This window comes from Oncorhynchus tshawytscha, linkage group LG11 (assembly GCF_018296145.1).
Source record: "Oncorhynchus tshawytscha isolate Ot180627B linkage group LG11, Otsh_v2.0, whole genome shotgun sequence".
Lineage (NCBI taxonomy): Eukaryota > Metazoa > Chordata > Actinopteri > Salmoniformes > Salmonidae > Oncorhynchus > Oncorhynchus tshawytscha.
This window is the reverse complement of record NC_056439.1, coordinates 48,462,550-48,480,840: the sequence shown is the minus strand read 5'-3', so window position 1 is coordinate 48,480,840 and position 18,291 is coordinate 48,462,550. Positions and strand designations below refer to the sequence as shown.

At 42.5% G+C, this 18,291-nt stretch overlaps 1 protein-coding gene across 1 annotated transcript; it reads right to left on the bottom strand.

The window, feature by feature from the left end:
• Window positions 1–3,624: 3,624 nt before the first annotated feature.
• Window positions 3,625–11,327, bottom strand: LOC112262122 (protein odd-skipped-related 1-like). The gene is made up of 3 exons (XM_042330215.1): window positions 11,040–11,327; window positions 6,397–7,141; window positions 3,625–4,996 (listed from the first exon to the last, which is right to left on the bottom strand). The coding sequence occupies exons 2-3, from the start codon at window positions 7,095–7,097 to the stop codon at window positions 4,864–4,866; spliced, it is 834 nt and encodes a 277-aa protein (XP_042186149.1). The 5' UTR covers window positions 7,098–7,141; window positions 11,040–11,327; the 3' UTR covers window positions 3,625–4,863.
• Between the last annotated feature and the right edge of the window lie 6,964 nt (window positions 11,328–18,291).

Genomic DNA, 18,291 nt, shown 5'->3' with positions numbered 1-18,291 from the left:
ATTGTCCCACCACCCGCCAACCCCTCTTTTTACGCTACTGCTACTCTCTGTTCTTCATATGTGCATAGTCACTTTAACCTATCCCACATGTGTATATACTACCTCAATAAGCCTGACTAACCGGTGTCTGTATATAGCCTTGCTACTCTTATTTTCAAATGTCTTTTTACTGTTGTTTTATTTCTTTACTTACCTACACACACACACACTTTTTTCTCTCTGTACTATTGGTTAGAGCCTGTAAGTAAGCATTTCACTGTAAGGTTTCACTGTACCTGTTGTATTTGGCGCACGTGACAAACTTTGATTTGATTTGAAGGTACTTCTTCTAGATGTGGCTCTATGATGGAAAGGTATATGGTTAGAACTGGGGTATGTTTAGATCTTCATAATGGCTTAAGTTTGAATCATCATTTTTCCTAATCAGTACTATCGGACCCAGCCGAAACGGGGTTCTTGGATAACTCCAACACAGCAGATTGAGAAGGTTCACTGCAGGCACGTTCCAAACAGTCCCAGTGTGTTGGGGATCATGTGACGACAGTGTGGCGGGTCAGTCAAGGAGGGGCGTCTAGGGCAGTGTCACAAATGAAGCACAACAGAACCCTGGTCAAAAGAAGTGCACTAAATAGGGAATAGGGTGCCAGCCCAGGTCAAAAGAAGTGCACTAAATAGGGAATAGGGTGCCAGCCCAGGTCAAAAGAAGTGCACTAAATAGGGAATAGGGTGCCAGCCCAGGTCAAAAGAAGTGCACTAAATAGGGAATAGGGTGCCAGCCCAGGTCAAAAGAAGTGCACAAAATAGGGAATAGGGTGCCAGCCCTGGTCAAAAGAAGTGCACTAAATAGGGAATAGGGTGCCAGCCCTGGTCAAAAGAAGTGCACCAAATAGGGAATAGGGTGCCAGCCCTGGTCAAAAGAAATGCACTAAATAGGGAATAGGGCTCCATGTGGGACATACATTAGAACAAACCAGTTGCAGGTTAGAATTCCCAACGGAACATCAGTGGTAGTGTAGGTCTCCAAGGAGGCACTGAGTAAAGCAATAAAGGTCTTAGCACGCATATGCGTGAGATACGCTTTAGCTTCAAATCCCCAAGAGGTAGCATACTGTACCGTTTCTAGGGATTTACGAGCTAGTGTTGAATTGTCTTATTGTTTCAGAAACAGGGGAATTTAGACATGATTTGCAGGTCAACTTCAATTGATTTCATACCACCAGATCATACTATTATCATAGGTTGCACCTTCTACCACTATAACTGTCTGGAGATACAACTCACCACTATAACTGTGTCTCTGTCTGGAGATACAACTCACCACTATAACTGTGTCTCTGTCTGGAGATACAACTCACCACTACAACTGTTCCTCTGTCTGGAGATACAACTCACCACTATAACTGTTCCTCTGTCTAGCCATTTGGTTTGCCTCCCTGTTGTGCTGTCTGTCTGTCTCAGCATCTTCTCTGCTGTCACTCTGCTTCTTCTTCTGTCTGTCTGCCTGTCCGTCTGCCTGCCTGTCCCTCTGCCTTCCTGTCTGTCTGCTTAAGTCTTATAGGTTATAATAGCCAAGCTAATGACATAGGCTATATTGAAAATGACTTCCTGTAATATGTGTTTCCCTGAATAAACACCTACCCTAAGTGTTCATTACTATTACAGGGTTCCAGACTAACATGTTCCCCTGAATAAATACCTACCCTGAGTGTTAATTACTATTACAGGGTTCCAGACTAACATGTTCCCCTAAATAAACACCCCCTCCCCCTAAGTGTTCATTACTATTACAGGGCTCCAGACTAACATGTTCCCTTAAATAAACACCCCCCCCTCCCCTAAGTGTTCATTACTATTACAGGGCTCCAGACTAACATGTTCCCCTGAATCATCACCCACCCTAAGTGTTCATTACTACAGCCTGGTAGGAGCCCATCCTGGTAGGGGTGCCAGCCTTTGCTCACTAATCCACCAAAGGCGGCAGGTGTGGTTAGAGTGTGGTTAGAGCGTTGGACTAGTAACTAGTCACTGAAAGGTTGCAAGATCAAATCCCCGAGCTGACAAAGTAAAAGTATGTCGTTCTGCTCCTGAACAAGTCAGTTAACCCACCGTTCTTAGGCCGCCATTGAAAATAAGAATGTGTTCTTTAACAGACTTGCCTAGTTAAATAAAGGTTAAAAAAAATGAAGATTAGTATAACAGAGGAATTCAATGTATTTTCCACATTGATTCAACGTAATTTAATTGAAAATTACATGGAAAGAATGTTGATTTACCCAGTGTGTGCCCAGTGGGATGGGCTGCCGGCTATGTCACCTTTTTCATTGCCTTATATATTTAAAAAAAATATTTTGTGTCTGTGTCAATTTCAACCAGCCCACCCAACTGAAAAAAAGAGTCCAGTCCATCTGGCATTTGCCAGAATTGCCAGATGGCCAATCCAACCCCTGGCCCCTAGACTGAAAGTAATATTTGGCTGCCTGCTGTCTGTACATGCCTTTCAACTTACAAAATGCTTGGACAGATCACTTTTCTGTCTAACCTGGAACAAGGAAACAATGTTTCAGAGGACAGTTGCTGTTCCCCAGAAACACTTCCGGTAGATGACAGGTTGTCTTCCTTCTCTAACATTGATAATCTGTTTTTTTTTGAAAACGATCTGAGAACATTCCTTTCAAGAATATGCCTGGAAAAATCCAGCAACCTTTTCAGCACTTTGATACTGATTTCATACTGTCTGAATATTTCTGGTAAAGTTCCATTACATTTGGGGGCATGTCTGTTAGCTGTGCTGTCATATCACATAGGGTCAATGGGTGTCATGCACTACATTTCTACAACAGGGGGAAATATTTTTGAGGAAGTAGATCATCTATTGAGATGTAATTAGTATCACGTGACTGATATTTGAGTGTTGTTCATTATATCTTTCACATAGTTGTAAGTTACAACTTGTGAGTTTCCAAAGGGATGAGAGGGTGCAGGGGCGGCAGGGTAGCCTGGGTTAACTGCCTGTTCAGTGGGTTAACTGCCTGTTCAGGGGCAGAACGACAGTACAAAATCTGTCGTTCTGCCCCTGAACAGGCAGTTAACCCACTGTTCCTAGGCTGTCATTGAAAATAAGAATTTGTTCTTAACTGACTTGCCTAGTAAAATAAAGGTAAAATAAATAAATAAAAATGCTAAAGTTTATCTTAATCTTGTACCTGTTCTTTCATGTTCACAATATACATGTCTGATGGTCCTGTTTACACCTAATGTTGACAGTGTTAGCTGTCAGCCACCAAGGTCACGTTGACAGGTGTTAAATCCACTTCTAAATGCTGTCATTCGGATGAGGACCAATGCAACACCTCACAATACACATGCATGCACACTGGAGCCCTCTCCATACTCTTTATGTAATGGTCCTATTAGGTGTTGTATTTCAAAGGGAATCTACTTTGGTAACAAGGAAAGCACAATAACAGAAGTCCTGTGTCAACTACAGGAAATGAGAAAACAAAACATTTTTTATATAGCTGATTTGCATTTCAAAACTTTAAAAGATGCTGAGGCAATTATTAAAAATGGGCAAAGTATTTGATAGTATTCCTCTCACAAGAAGCCGGAATCAACAATAGAATATAGATTTTGTTTAGAAAATTACTATTTATTTTCTCAAAATAAGTTTTAGGAATCCAGTGATATATGTAAATAATCAATAATCAGGTTAAAGTGCAAAAAATACTATTATACAAAAAAATAACATTGGAATGTAAGCTTTGGAAGTGGAATAACATTACGCTGACATGACTTTAACCAATTTAGTTGTTTTTTTGTTTGTTTTGTTTTTTAATAACAAAGACTGCTTTAGACTCGTAAATGTCCCTTAAAAAAAAAAAAATCATTTTGATCAAAAGCAAGAGTCTTTCGGAATGTCTGAGAGGTCAACTTTGTCAGAGAGGTCAAGATCACATTCCATACATCTATGATGTATGGTCCATTCGCCCCATTGGGCTTCATCATGGACAACCAATACACTGCCTCAAAGTCATTAAGCATAATTATCTCTTAACTAAATGTGGAAAAACAACTTAGATCTGGTACAAGGTGCTCCTGGATATTGTCTGGATACATCATAGAGATCCAGGATTTTCAAATCTCTCTGAAGAATCATTCCCCACAATGAGCACAACGGCTTCCTTCCTTGGCTGGTGAATTGTTGGTGAACATTTAACCTTTTCTATCACTTTTCTTCTGTTCAGAGAACTTCAGTTTGGTTCTAGTTCAGAGATGTTCTACTCATTCTATGTTCCAGGCACTTGAGCTCCACAATGTCCCCTGTCTTTGGTCAGCTCCACAATGTCCCCTGTCTTTGGTCAGCTCCACAAACTCCCCTGTCTTTGGTCAGCTCCACAAACTCCCCTGTCTTTGGTCAGCTCTACAATGTCCCCTCGTCTTTGGTCAGCTCCACAATGTCCCCTGTCTTTGGTCAGCTCTACAATGTCCCCTCGTCTTTGGTCAGCTCTACAATGTCCCCTCGTCTTTGGTCAGCTCCACAATGTCCCCTGTCTTTGGTCAGCTCTACAATGTCCCCTCGTCTTTGGTCAGCTCCACAATGTCCCCTCGTCTTTGGTCAGCTCCACAATGTCCCCTGTCTTTGGTCAGCTCCACAATGTCCCCTGTCTTTGGTCAGCTCCACAATGTCCCCTGTCTTTGGTCAGCTCCACAATGTCCCCTGTCTTTGGTCAGCTCCACAATGTCCCCTGTCTTTGGTCAGCTCCACAATGTCCCCCCGTCTTTGGTCATTTTGTCTTGTTCTCCTTTATAGTCTTCACCGTTATTGTTTCCAGTGTCCCCTAGTCTCTTTTTCATGTATTGACATCACTTAATCTTGGATGGCTTTAGTTCCTTCACCTGCATGTGCAGCGTTTTGTGGACAGCTAGAGTTCTGGACTGACAAAATCCCTTTCCACACTCCTGGCACTTGAAGGGCTTCTCTTTGGAATGGATGTACCTGCAGGGCAGAGCAGAACAAAAACAGAGTTCGGGTTGAGTAAGGAAACATAACAAACACACAAAGACAGGTATCAACCTATAGCTACAAATGAATAGGAGACGACAAAGAAATATTAAGGGAAGAGGGAGTTGAGAGGTTGACTGACCTGCTAAACCATCTCATATGAGAGGTATGGGGATACTGACTGACCTGCTAAACCATCTCATATGAGAGGTATGGGGATACTGACTGACCTGCTAAACCATCTCATATGAGAGGTATGGGGATACTGACTGACCTGCTAAACCATCTCATATGAGAGGTATGGGGATACTGACTGACCTGCTAAACCATCTCATATGAGAGGTATGGGGATACTGACTGACCTGCTAAACCATCTCATATGAGAGGTATGGTGATACTGACTGACCTGCTAAACCATCTCATATGAGAGGTATGGGGATACTGACTGACCTGCTAAACCATCTCATATGAGAGGTATGGGGATACTGACTGACCTGCTAAACCATCTCATATGAGAGGTATGGTGATACTGACTGACCTGCTAAACCATCTCATATGAGAGGTATGGGGATACTGACTGACCTGCTAAACCATCTCATATGAGAGGTATGGGGATACTGACTGACCTGCTAAACCATCTCATATGAGAGGTATGGGGATACTGACTGACCTGCTAAACCATCTCATATGAGAGGTATGGTGATACTGACTGACCTGCTAAACCATCTCATATGAGAGGTATGGGGATACTGACTGACCTGCTAAACCGTCTCATATGAGAGGTATGGTGATACTGACTGGCCCGCTAAACCATCTCAAATGAGAGGTATGGTGATACTGACTGGCCCGCTAAACCATCTCATATGATACTTTTTCCACATACTGATCCTGAATTCCGATTCAGCATCAAATATAATCGTGTTATCGTTACGTTTAATTGGTCTGTCGCTCTTGGGGAAATGACAAGTTTGATATTAGAAATTGAGTCAACATAACACATTCAAAAGCAATGCATAACAGGTTTGTGACCAATTACATTTGGGCCTGTTCCATTTCTTTGACTGGAATGAATTAAAATGGAACAGGCCTCAACCCTGATGCATGACACTGTCAGGGGGGCACAACAGGATTCATCAATAGCACATATGACCATTTAAGAAGCAGTTTTGTATTAATACCCCGTCCGTGCTGTTCTTATGTGGAGGCCTTATACAGCAGTGTAACTGAATGGGGTTCTGGGATTTTCTGTAGAAGGTTCTGTCGCCAATAAATAAAGTATGCAATAAAATATGATTAATTAATTTACAACATTTTGGCAGCAATCTATCTCCATTCTCCATGTTCATTAAATAGAGCTTCATCAAGAAAAAAAAAAAAAAAAGTACTGGTCTCACCTGTGGTCTCGGAGGTGGTCCTGCCTCCGGAAAGCCTTGTGGCAGATGTCACAGGTGTACGGCCTCTCGTCCGTGTGCGTCCGCTCGTGGATAAGCAGGTTGTAGGACTTGGTGAAATGGCGGCCGCAGAACTTGCACACAAACTCCTTCTTGGTCTTGGAGGGAAGGCGACCACGGCTAGGCTTGCGCTCGGGCGACGACAGCTTGGCTACATCTATGAGACAGCCTAGCCCGCCATGGCGAGGAGAAGTGGCGGCGGCTGCCCCTGCTATGCTCAGGTCCTCTGCCTTCAACGGGTCCTCCTGGGTGGCGGCGGTGGCCAGGTTGGCAAAGTCGAAGCGTGGCTGGGGCTTGTTCTTGGAGCCCTGAAGGAGATTCATGGCGGTAGCTGCTGTGGCGGCCGCAGTAGCCTGGTCCTTGTGCTGGACCAGGTGGGGGAAGATAGGGATGGAAGGCAAGCCGGGGAAGCGGCCGTCCATCAGGGCTGGGAGCTTGGAGAAAGTGCAGCGGGGGACACCAAAGGGAGGGTAGCCCAGGGTCCACTGGTGGAGGTGGATGGCGTGCAGTGCGCTGAAGCTATAGATGCCAGGGACCTGGTCCGTGGGCAGCTGGAAGCCATTGGAGGCCTGGAGGATGGAGTAGTTGGCCAGCTGCAGAGAGGGGTGGAGGGGAACCGGGGCTGGAAGAGTTTTACTGCCCATGATTGGTGTCACTACTGATCACTCGAATTGCAATGGGATTCCCTCTGGAAAAGCAACACATCAAAAAGATTAGGTCATATTGATAACACAACAGAACTGTACTCGTTTAATACTCGTATAAGTCATTATTTGTTATAAAAAGTTGTACAAACCCCTGATACCATGACAACAACTAAAACTACAACAACTAAAACTACAAATAATGACAATATTGATCATAATATTCCATAATGAAACGAGCATAATTGTGATATTTGCAAATGAATAAAAAAAAAATTCTAACTAAGTATTTCCTGCACTTCCAACCGACTTTGAGTCTACCCCCCTTGTTCTGGGTCACCCCCCCCACACACACACACAGCCCCTGTCCCCTCACACCCCAACACAACCGCCTCAATGCCAGGCCAATACACAAGCGATCCAGCTTGATTATTTAGTTGCTTTTCAAGAGGCCTCATTATCAGTGGATTAAGGTGATACATGTGAATGTCTCCTTTTTACCACTGAGACAAAAGGGATGTTTTTTTCTCTCTAGGGAGAGCCCCTTTGCCACCTTAGAGAGTGATAAAGAGCCCTGAACCAGACCTCCATGCCACAGGGACTACCAGCATAACATGTGGCCCAACATACACACACACACACACACACACACACACACACACACACACACACACACACCTTGAATCATGTATTGTCTGCAAGGCACACGACGAGTGATGAGAGCCTGTATGTGTGAGTGTGTATGTGTGTGTGTGGAACGTGCTTAGGATATATGTCAGAGAGGAGAAGGTGTAAGAAAACAAAACAATTTCCAGTGCTGACACACAGACACTGGGATGTGCTTGGTGTGGGTGTTTCCCGTTCCCAGAAAACATGCCCGGGCTGTTAAGACTCAGGTAAATAGAATGACACCATTCACTGAGGCGGGAATACCTCAGTGAGCTGTTTATTCAGGTTTAATATGAGGAAATAACAAAGGAATATAAAGCCTCTTTGTTTCTGAGCATATTTGATTGACAGGCTGTATGACACAGTTACCTTATGTCGTTTCTGTTTTAGTCTAAGTAGAGTTCCCAAGCCGCACCTTTCCATTGTGACATGACTTAGCGTTGCAGAGAGAAAGCATTACCCCCTAAGCCATGCCGTTTGCTTTGTTTGATTCTGTTAGTCATAGGGAATTGTGTGTAAATCCTCCAATTTGACCGTTCTGAAAATATGATTTACTCATTATTCTACTACTGGTTTACATTAGTTCATGTGGGATTAAGAATTCAAATGTAATCGTTAAACGTGGTCATGGGTTATGTCGTCATCACATAAGGAAACCCTACAATATGGCCAAAATCAAGATATATTGTAGATATTAATAGGCTATATATGGGTATAGATAGGCCTATTGGAGAAAATTACCCATTGATCATATTGGTGAATTAAAAGCCTACACTGTTAAAAAAAAGTGTGGATTGAGTGAAAGACATGGCTATTCGGCAGTTTATAAAAGTAAAATAGTGTTAATTAGAATGAAGCTCAAACGTCCCCCGGGGATTTTCTCCTTTCTGATCAGGACGCAGAAGTAATTTACTTTTACTTACGATGTCATTAGGGGCGATCAGCGGTTTCTCCCGAGTGGTCTCATATCCTTAAAAACCCTTTGATGTCTACATACCATCTCTAACGACTCAACAATCAAGCTAAACACTGCTAAATCCCGTTTCCCCGTTGGACGTGACTGGCCAACTGTTCCAATTCCACGCCTCGATCACACAGCAGACTTTGTATGAGATTTGAGATAAGATAACGCAAGGCATGATCGAATTATCATGTTCCCCCACACATATCACACCAGTATATGCTAAAGAATGTGCTTACTCTAACTCTAATACAGATTATAGGTAGGACATAAGGAAATCAAATAATGTTTTAACACAATATACAACATCCTATGGATTAAAAAGTGACCGGAGGTAAACCTTCATTACATTTTCCCAGTACATTGTTATATAATCAGGAGAACGTTACGTTGGTGTTGGTAAGAAAAGTAACACCAGCATTCACATTTAGGTCCCCACAAGCCAAAACCAATCAAAATCAGGGCAGCTTTTCCACAAGTTTATCTGAGCTGAGAAAAAAAATCGGATTACTTTGGATTTTTGGGCGCTCTTGTAGCCTCCAGACATGGGCCTACAACATTACATACATGTCATGATTTAGAGGGAGTTCACCTCTTTCAGGTTGTACATAAGCACAGATGCATGCATGCTGGCTGGACCTACTTCATTTGCAATTGAAAAGGCTACATCAAGCATGGCATTGTAATACATTGCATTGGTTTTGGGTTAAGGAGTACAGAATCGGACTCAATCTAATTAAATCCATATCCACAAACTCACTAGTCTACTGCGGCTATAGATTATCTTTCCTAAACCTGGACTTCATTTATTTAGTTTTCTTTTTCAAAGGGGGATTCAAGTACAAAACATCTATCTAATAAACATATATTGTTAAATAAATATACACTATATATATAATAAAGAGGAATGATGACCTTGTGTGTATTGGACAGCAACTTCAGAGTTTTTACGTTAATACAGATGCTTTGGTCAATGGTGCAGCAATTACCAGGGACACATGTTTTTAGCCGTGTTTTGATGCAGAACACGAGAGGATATGAGCGCAATAAAATACAGACGTGTGCACCCAAGCAAAGTGGGAAACAGTTCTCTGACAATCGCAAATAAAACATGTGTATGCCTAAGAATGATTTCAATTCAAGCCAATAGTTCCAGATCATGTCTGATACCATAAAACCATGCTTTTGTCCATAACAATTAGCACAATACGTTGTCCACTGTTTTAATTCCGATTATTGCAATTCCCGATCAAATAGTGTTTTCATGTAAAAAATAATCATAAAAAAATAAGTAAAGTAACCCCATCATAGGTCTAATCCATGTTTCTATGTAAAGTACACTAAAGCGTAGCCTGTCGTTATATTCCAGAACACTGGTTTAACTCTGAATATTTAACTATTGATTGAATGTAATTCACCTGCAACGAAGACCGTTAAATGTTAATCAATTATTAAATGTAGGCTATGTATTTTTGTTTTTTTTGGCGACCTAGTAAAATTCGTTTAAGTCATTTTATTATAAGAGACACTTAAAACGAATAATGATCATAACAATGATCCTTACCACTCCAGCTATATTGAATTTATTAAATCGACATTTAACAAATATTTCGAAGTATCTTTAATATGCCACAAAATACATTAAAAAAAATATATATAAACAACATAAAAGGGTATTGTTTCATTAAGGTACCAACGTTTGGATACATTCATTGGGGATACCCTGTAAAAGAAAAGTGCCTCCTCGTCAAACACGCACATCTTTCTCATGTTAACTCAAACCATGTAATGTAACATGCAATTCAACAAAATGTACGTTTTTGCATGGAATTATGTCGTTATTTTCACTTAGGTCCTTGTTGAATTTACTCCAACGTGCTGGAATGCGTTTACCTCTGAAAGATCCCACCTGTTTCACACTCTCTTCGCGCATCTAACTCAGAAGGCTCACAGTCGTGACTCTCTCTCTCTCTCTCTCTCTCTCTCTCTCGCTCTCTTTCTCTCTCATGCAAGCTCAAGACACTGTCGAATATGTTAACTTCTAGTTCCAGCATTAAACAGGTCAAAAATGCCTAAACTGAATATTGTTGCTAGGCTATTGTAATAACACATCTATTCACTGCGAATGGACCAGTTATGTTAAATAACTCAACTCTCAAATCAGTTGTGGTAAAGTTTACAACTTTGTGTATTGTGCCTCGCGTTGTCATTCCCCCGAAGAAGCCTGACCATAAATACATTTTACACGTCGTATTCTGACTGATGGCTCAGAGAAAAATCCCAGAGAAAATGTAATACGATGAAATAGTTACCAGCGCAGATGTACGGTCGGTCCTATGGATCCTGTGGTCCTGGAGTTGAAAACCTGCGGATGGTCCGATGCAAAACGTCTTGGATAAAAAACGTTCAAAGTTGAATGTAGTTCAGAGAAAGTTTTGGGCTTCGTAAGACAACTTTCCCGGCATGTTCACATCGAGTTTAGATTGTACGCGCGTGTAGTTCAACAGCTGTCCAAAATAGTTGTGTGTAGAACTTCTGTAGTGACTCTGGTGAAGACGCCTTCTGTTACTGTCCTGCGGTCTGCACTCAAACCGCCTCTTTATTGCAACCAAACCCTTTACTCGCACATGCGCGTCATTTAGCCAGCCCCCATACAAATTTGAGGGAGCTCCTTACTATAAACTCAAGTTTCTCTTTTTTTCATTATAAATTGAACATTCTAGTGATGGCCTGAACATAGTTGTAGCATAGTGTCAACTGTACTCTCTTGTTTCTTTTTAGAGAGGCTGCAATGCCTAATTCCAATAGGCTGTTTACAACTACTAAACACATACATTTGTCATTTTGCCCGGCCCATATTTGAAAATGCAGGACTATTTTTTGTTTTGCCTGTCTAGGCTTATACGACTATAAAAATAGGTATGTCATAAAAATCGAATTCAAATAGCTCATCCTTGCCAATATTGGGAAATAACTTGGCAGCTAAAATTCATAGGAGCATTTGATTTTTGTGATGCATTTTTTAAAATCAGTGGATGGTAATGCTGAGATGGCATATTGATTGCCTACAACATTGCATATAAGGGTAGAAGGGTAACATATCAAGGGTTAATGGATTTGGCAATGAAGCAATTCACGTTCTATGGATTTAATTGATGGCTTCAAACGCAACAAATTAAACTATCACCCACATTATTATTATTAGTTTTGTTGTTATCATCCTAGTATTAATATTAATGTTAATAAGTATTTTCATAAGGTTGGTATTATTAGTGGAATAAACAATGTAACCTCATGCAACCTCCCTCATAGGCCTAAAACCTACAATCCGTAATCCGAAGGGCAAAAATCCCCCCAAGCAAATTAATTCCATTATTATATTCATGGGATTAAAAACAAATTGCTCGTTTAAAAAGAGTGCGAGGTGGAACGACTAACGAATACATTTTCACTTTCTCCTAATTAAAGAAAATATACAACTGTCACTTTAACTTGAGATCTGGAGGGAAAGAAATGACACACGTGTATTTAACCTCCCTTAAAACCATTATTCAATTGGTCACCCTGCGCGGAAAAAGGAAGACGCATCCCAAGCCTTTAATTTAAATTGCACTAGAAAACACCTTTCTTTCTAAGGACAGAGGTGAGGTATTTCCAGTACATTGATATCATAAGTAAAATATCTGAAGTCATCTCAATCTCACATGAGGCAGGGCAGGGAACATGAAACACTCAAACCTCGGAATTATATCTATGATTTTGTTGAACAACCAGCTATTTGTTCAACTTTTTTTTTATGAATACATGAACCTAATAAGTGTGATTGATATAAAAAAAAAAAAACATGCGCCACAAATATGCAGCTCGCGCTACATCGTTATCGTTTCACTGACAAGGTACTCGTGCTCCTGTGGTCAAGATGTTTTTTTTTTCCTGCTCTTATATCCAGGGCACCTGAACCGTGATAGTTTAAGTGTCGATAAGCAACACCTTGCGGTGGTGCTATGGTGTACAAAAACCGCCACCTGCTGGACAAAACATTACATTGTTAGTTATTACTCCTGTGTTCCTCCGTTACAGACAAATACATGATGGGTAGGCCCAGAGCCATAACCTTATTGTCTAACATCAACCCAAATCAAGAACTTTTGTTGTTGGAATATTATCCATTTTAATTTCGGTAATATTGTGACAGAAAAGTTGCCGAATGTCAAAAAAAAGCTTGAAAAAAAAATGATATGCTAAGAAAATTATATGACATTGATATAATCATTTAAAATGGTAAGAGTAGCCACTAATAGATGCATTTTAGAATAGCGTAACATATAATGTTTTGTAAATATGTCATTCTATTGCAGGGATAGTTTCTAAAGACAAACTATTCAAAAGTCTATGCAATGTTGCAAAGACAGATTTCATTCTGCTATTGAAATCGTTTTTTTAGGCAAATACTGCATATTTTGATTGACAAAAATATTTCACAACTTAAAGGCAAAGATGCGATGTGGTGATTTAAACTGTTCATAAGTGTCATGAAAGAGTCTGAAATGTTTATTTTATGAGCACATTTTGTCAAGACTCACTGAGCCAAGTTCAAGAGTGGTGACCTCAAGAATTTATCATCAATGCTGCCACAGAAGCACATCGAATAGCCAAGTCTGTGTGTAATAAAAAACACGGGCGAGACATAATTGTAATTTTTTTCTAGGGTAGCGGTACTAGAGCCCTCTGAGTGGTACTAGGGGGATACCTAGTCAGTTGTACAACTGAATGCATTCAACTGAAATGTGTCCCTCTGAATCAGAGAGGTACAGGGGGCTACCTTAGATGACATCCAAGTCTTCGGCGCCCAGGGAACAGTGGGTTAACTGCCTTGCTCAGTTACTGGCCCAACGCTCGAACCACTAGGCTACCTACTAGCGCCCACTGAGTGGTACTAGATTCTGCTGGGTCGTACTAGAGAGTTTATTTTATTTTTTATTTTACCTTTATTTAACTAGGCAAGTCGGTTAAGAACAAATTCTTATTTTCAATAACAGCCTAGGAACAGTGGGTAACTGCCTGTTCAGGGGCAGAACGACAGATTTGTACCTTGTCAGCTCAGGGGTTTGAACTTGTAACCGCTCTAACCACTAGGCTACCCTGCCGTGGTATGGCTGAGTGGTAATAGAGCCCTCTGAATGGTACCAGAGCCCTCTGAGTGCTACCAGAGCCTGCTGAGTGGTACTAGAGCCTGCTGAGTGGTACTAGAGCCTGCTGAATGGTACCAGCGCCCTCTGAGTGGTACTAGAGCCCTCTGAATGGTACCAGAGCCCGCTGAGTGGTACCAGAGCACGCTGAGTGGTACCAGAGCCCGCTGAGTGGTACTAGAGCCCTCTTTGTGGTACTAGAGTCCTCTGAGTGGTACTAGTGCCCCTTAGAGTGGTACCGGAGCCCTCTGAATGGTACCAGAGCCAGCTGAGTGGTACTAGAGCCCGCTGAGTGGTACCAGAGCCCGCTGAGTGGTACCAGAGCCCACTGAGTGGTACTAGAGCCCTCTTTGTGGTACTAGAGTCTTCTGAGTGGTACTAGAGCCCGCTGAGTGGTTCTAGAGCCCTCTGAGTAGTACTAGAGCTCGTTGAGTGGTACTAGAGCCCACTGAGATGTAGTAGAGACCTCTGAGTGGTACTAGAGGCCTCTGATTGGTTCTAGTGCCTGCTGAGTGTTACTAGAGCCCTCTTAGTGGTACTAGAATCCTCTGAGTGGTACTAGAGCCCCTTAGAGTGGTACTAGAGCCTGTTGAGTGGTACTAGAGCCCTCTGAATGGTACCAGAGCCCGCTGAGTGGTACTAGAGCCCGCTGAGTGGTACCAGAGCCCGCTGAGTGGTACCAGAGCCCTTTGACTGGTACTAGAGCCCTCTGAGTGGTACTAGAGCCCGCTGAGTGGTACCTAATCCCGATGACTGGTACTAGAGCTCTCTAAGTGGTACCAGAGCCCTCTGAGTGGTACTAGAGCCCTCTGAGTTGCAGTAGAGCCCTCTGAGTGGTACTAGAGCTCCCTGAGTGGTACTAGAGCCCGCTGAGTGGTACTAGAGCCCGCTGAGTGATACCAGAGCCCTCTGAATGGTACCAGAGCCAGCTGAGTGGTACTAGAGCCATCTGAGTGGTACTAGAGCCCTCTGAGTGGAACCAGAGCCCGCTGAGTGGTACTAGAGCCCGCTGAGTGGTACCAAAGCCCGATGACTGGTACTAGAGCTCTCTAAGTGGTAGCAGAGCCGACTGTGTGGTACTAGAGCCCACTGAGTGGTACTAGAGCCCTCTGAGTGGTACTAGAGCCCTCTGAGTTGCAGTAGAGCCCTCTGAGTGGTACTAGAGCCCGCTGAGTAGTACTAGAGCTCATTGAGTGGTACTAGAGCCCGCTGAGATGTAGTAGAGACCTTTGAGAGTGGTACTAGAGGCCTCTGAGTGGTTCTATAGCCTGCTGAGTGTTACTAGAGCCCTCTTTGTGGTACTCGAGTCCTCTGAGTGGTACTAGAGCCCCTTAGAGTGGTACTAGAGCCTGCTGAGTGGTTCTAGAGCCCTCTGAGTAGTACTAGAGCTCGTTGAGTGGTACTAGAGCCCACTGAGATGTAGTAGAGACATGTGAGTGGTTCTAGAGCCTGCTGAGTGTTACTAGAGCCCTCTTAGTGGTACTAGAGTCCTCTGAGTGGTACTAGAGCCCCTTAGAGTGGTACTAGAACCCTCTGAATTGCATTTGAGCCCTCTGAGTGATACTAGAGCTCCCTGAGTGGTACTAGAGCTATCTGAGTGGTACTAGAGCCCCCTGGGTTGTAGTAGAGCCCTCTGAGTGGTACTGGAGCCCGTTGAGTGGTACTAGAGCCTGCTGAGTTGTAGTATAGCCCGCTGAGTGGTACTAGAGCCCTATGAGTTGTAGTAGAGACCTCTGAGTGATACTAGAGCCTGCTGAGTGTTACTAGTGGTACTCCCTCAGAAATTATGTTTACAGATCACTTGCATATTTTATTCCAACTATTTACAAACATTTAAGGCAAAGGAATTGTGGTCTCCATGTCAGCTGAGTCCAATCCAGACATCTTACTACATGAGTGAGTCATAGTAGAGTGTATCGGAAGGCTTTTGTGGGAAGTAACAATGTTTGTGACCTTTGGATCATTGGATCAGTACAGGCACAATGACTGGAGCCTAGCTGGGAAATTTAAGGTGAACATGACATACCATATCCATGCTTCATATGCAGCCTATTAATAATCAATGCTCAAGTGACGTGTTTTCCCATGCATATAGCTAGCTAGGCGTACACTCTTCTACAGGGGGGAAATAGAAGATTATATTGACAACATCTGCAGATCTGTTCCTATTAGACATATAAAGGGCTTTAGAAAAAAATCTATAGGCCTAAAATCTATGCAAGATGTCAGCTGTCCTCCAATGAATCTTAAGTCCATCGGCCTTTCATAGAATTCAAACGTGTTTCTCCCTGATAGGCTGCATGCAGGTGGAGAGGATGTCTTTGTTTACAGAAGCTGGAGGATGGAGACATTAGCCACAGACTGACTCCCATGGTATGTTGGGGGCAGCTGCAATTTCATTAAACACAGTTCACGGCTGGAGAAGTGCATTTAGTCATGTGTGTCCAGTGCACACAAGATGTTGTGTTATTGTAACATGTTGCATCAGGGAAATATGTTTTTACCCAATTTAAGGAGAGGGGAATTCCACTCCCCTTGTTGTTTTATTTAGATTATAAGGGAAAGGGGGATACCTAGTCAGCTGTAAAGGGGGATACCTAGTCAGCTGTAAAGGGGATACCTAGTCAGCTGTAAAGGGGGATACCTAGTCAGCTGTAAAGGGGGATACCTAGTCAGTTGTAAAGGGGGATACCTAGTCAGCTGTAAAGGGGGATACCTAGTCAGCTGTAAAGGGGGATACCTAGTCAGCTGTAAAGGGGGATACCTAGTCAGCTGTAAAGGGGGATACCTAGTCAGCTGTAAAGGGGGATACCTAGTCAGCTGTACAACTGAATACCTTCAACTGAAATGTGTCTTTCGCATTTAACACAACCCTTCTGAATCAGAGAGGTACAGGGGGCTGCCTTAATCGACATCCACAGCACCCGGGGAACAGTGGGTTAACTGCCTTGCTCAGGGGTAGAATGACAGATCTTTACCTTGTCAGCTCAGGGATTCGATCCAGCAACCTTTCAGTAACTGGCCCAATGCTCTAACCACTAGTCTACCTGTCATATATAGATGAAGTGAGATGGGAAGACAGATGCAGTGTTTAGAGTTGAAGAGGTCGACACCCCGGTCTCTCACCGGGCATACCGTAGTCCACAATTGGCTGCGTTATACTGCTAGACCAAACTCCTGCACCAGGGTTTTGAACTCTAAGGTCCGGTCTTGTCTATACTCCATCTCCATGTGGTAATGGTTAGTTTTACATCATTCCCTTTCTGACTGACAACATGAATAATGGCGAGCCACAAGGAGGCTGAGTACATGATCTTCAGTGTGATCGAAGCCAGGTCTCTATGCCAAGCGAAAGAGCGCATGTGTAGATATTATTTAGCCAGCAGCCAGCCATGTGTAGATAGCATTTAGCTAGTAGCCAGCCAAGTGTACTGTAGATAGCATTTAGCTAGCAGCCAGCCATGTGTAGATAGCATTTAGCCATCAGCCCAGCTACTTGCAGCTTGTCTTGAGAACGAGTTTAACTAAACAAAATAACTAATTTGTATTTCCAACGTAAAACATTCCACCAGTGCCTGAATCCAAACAGAGAGATTAACTATGTTTTGTCTGAGCTGTTGCTGTTGTGTCATCTGTCAAAACCTTTCTTAACTTTAAATGCAGGCTTTACAAGCAGCTTTAATTGTTCCTTATTCGATATTGTTCTATGGGCCGCTCTGCCTCGAGCACAGAAATTAATGTAATTGGTTAAGTTAAAGGGGAATTCAGCAGATGCTACATCTATTGTTTGAGTTAATGATATATACCCATTGATTCTTAAAGAATATAACTTAGAAATGCCCGCTCAGTTCAACTGTCACACTCCATGAGAACCTAAAATATAAGGTTGTTTAACTCTAGTGTCTGTAAACAAAGTACATGTCAACATACACTATATGGCCTCAAAACATGGTTAAAACGTACGTTTTGATACCATGGAGGGTCAGTACTTGCATCCACAGTTCTGTGTATACATTTGAGAGTGGTTCCATTTCTCCAGCCCCATTCCTCAGCTTGTTACTGAAACAGGGGCAAGGAAAACACTATGTTATCGTTTCTACTGCTGATTGGTGCTTTAAAGCAAGCAATGTGATTGGTAGTTTAGGTTTTGTTTAGGTATGTAATTCCAATTGGTTAGGGTTAGGGTTGGAGGTTTAGTTAAGTTTAGGTAAGAATTGTGATTATTTAAGTTTAGGGTTGAGTTATAAGTTTAGAAAACTAAAGAAACACATTGAGGGACCTTGGAAATGATTCAGTGGAATTGACATTTGCCAATATCCACCCCTACAGTTTACAAACAAGTGCAAAATGAACTAATTGTTCCTTTCTAATTGGC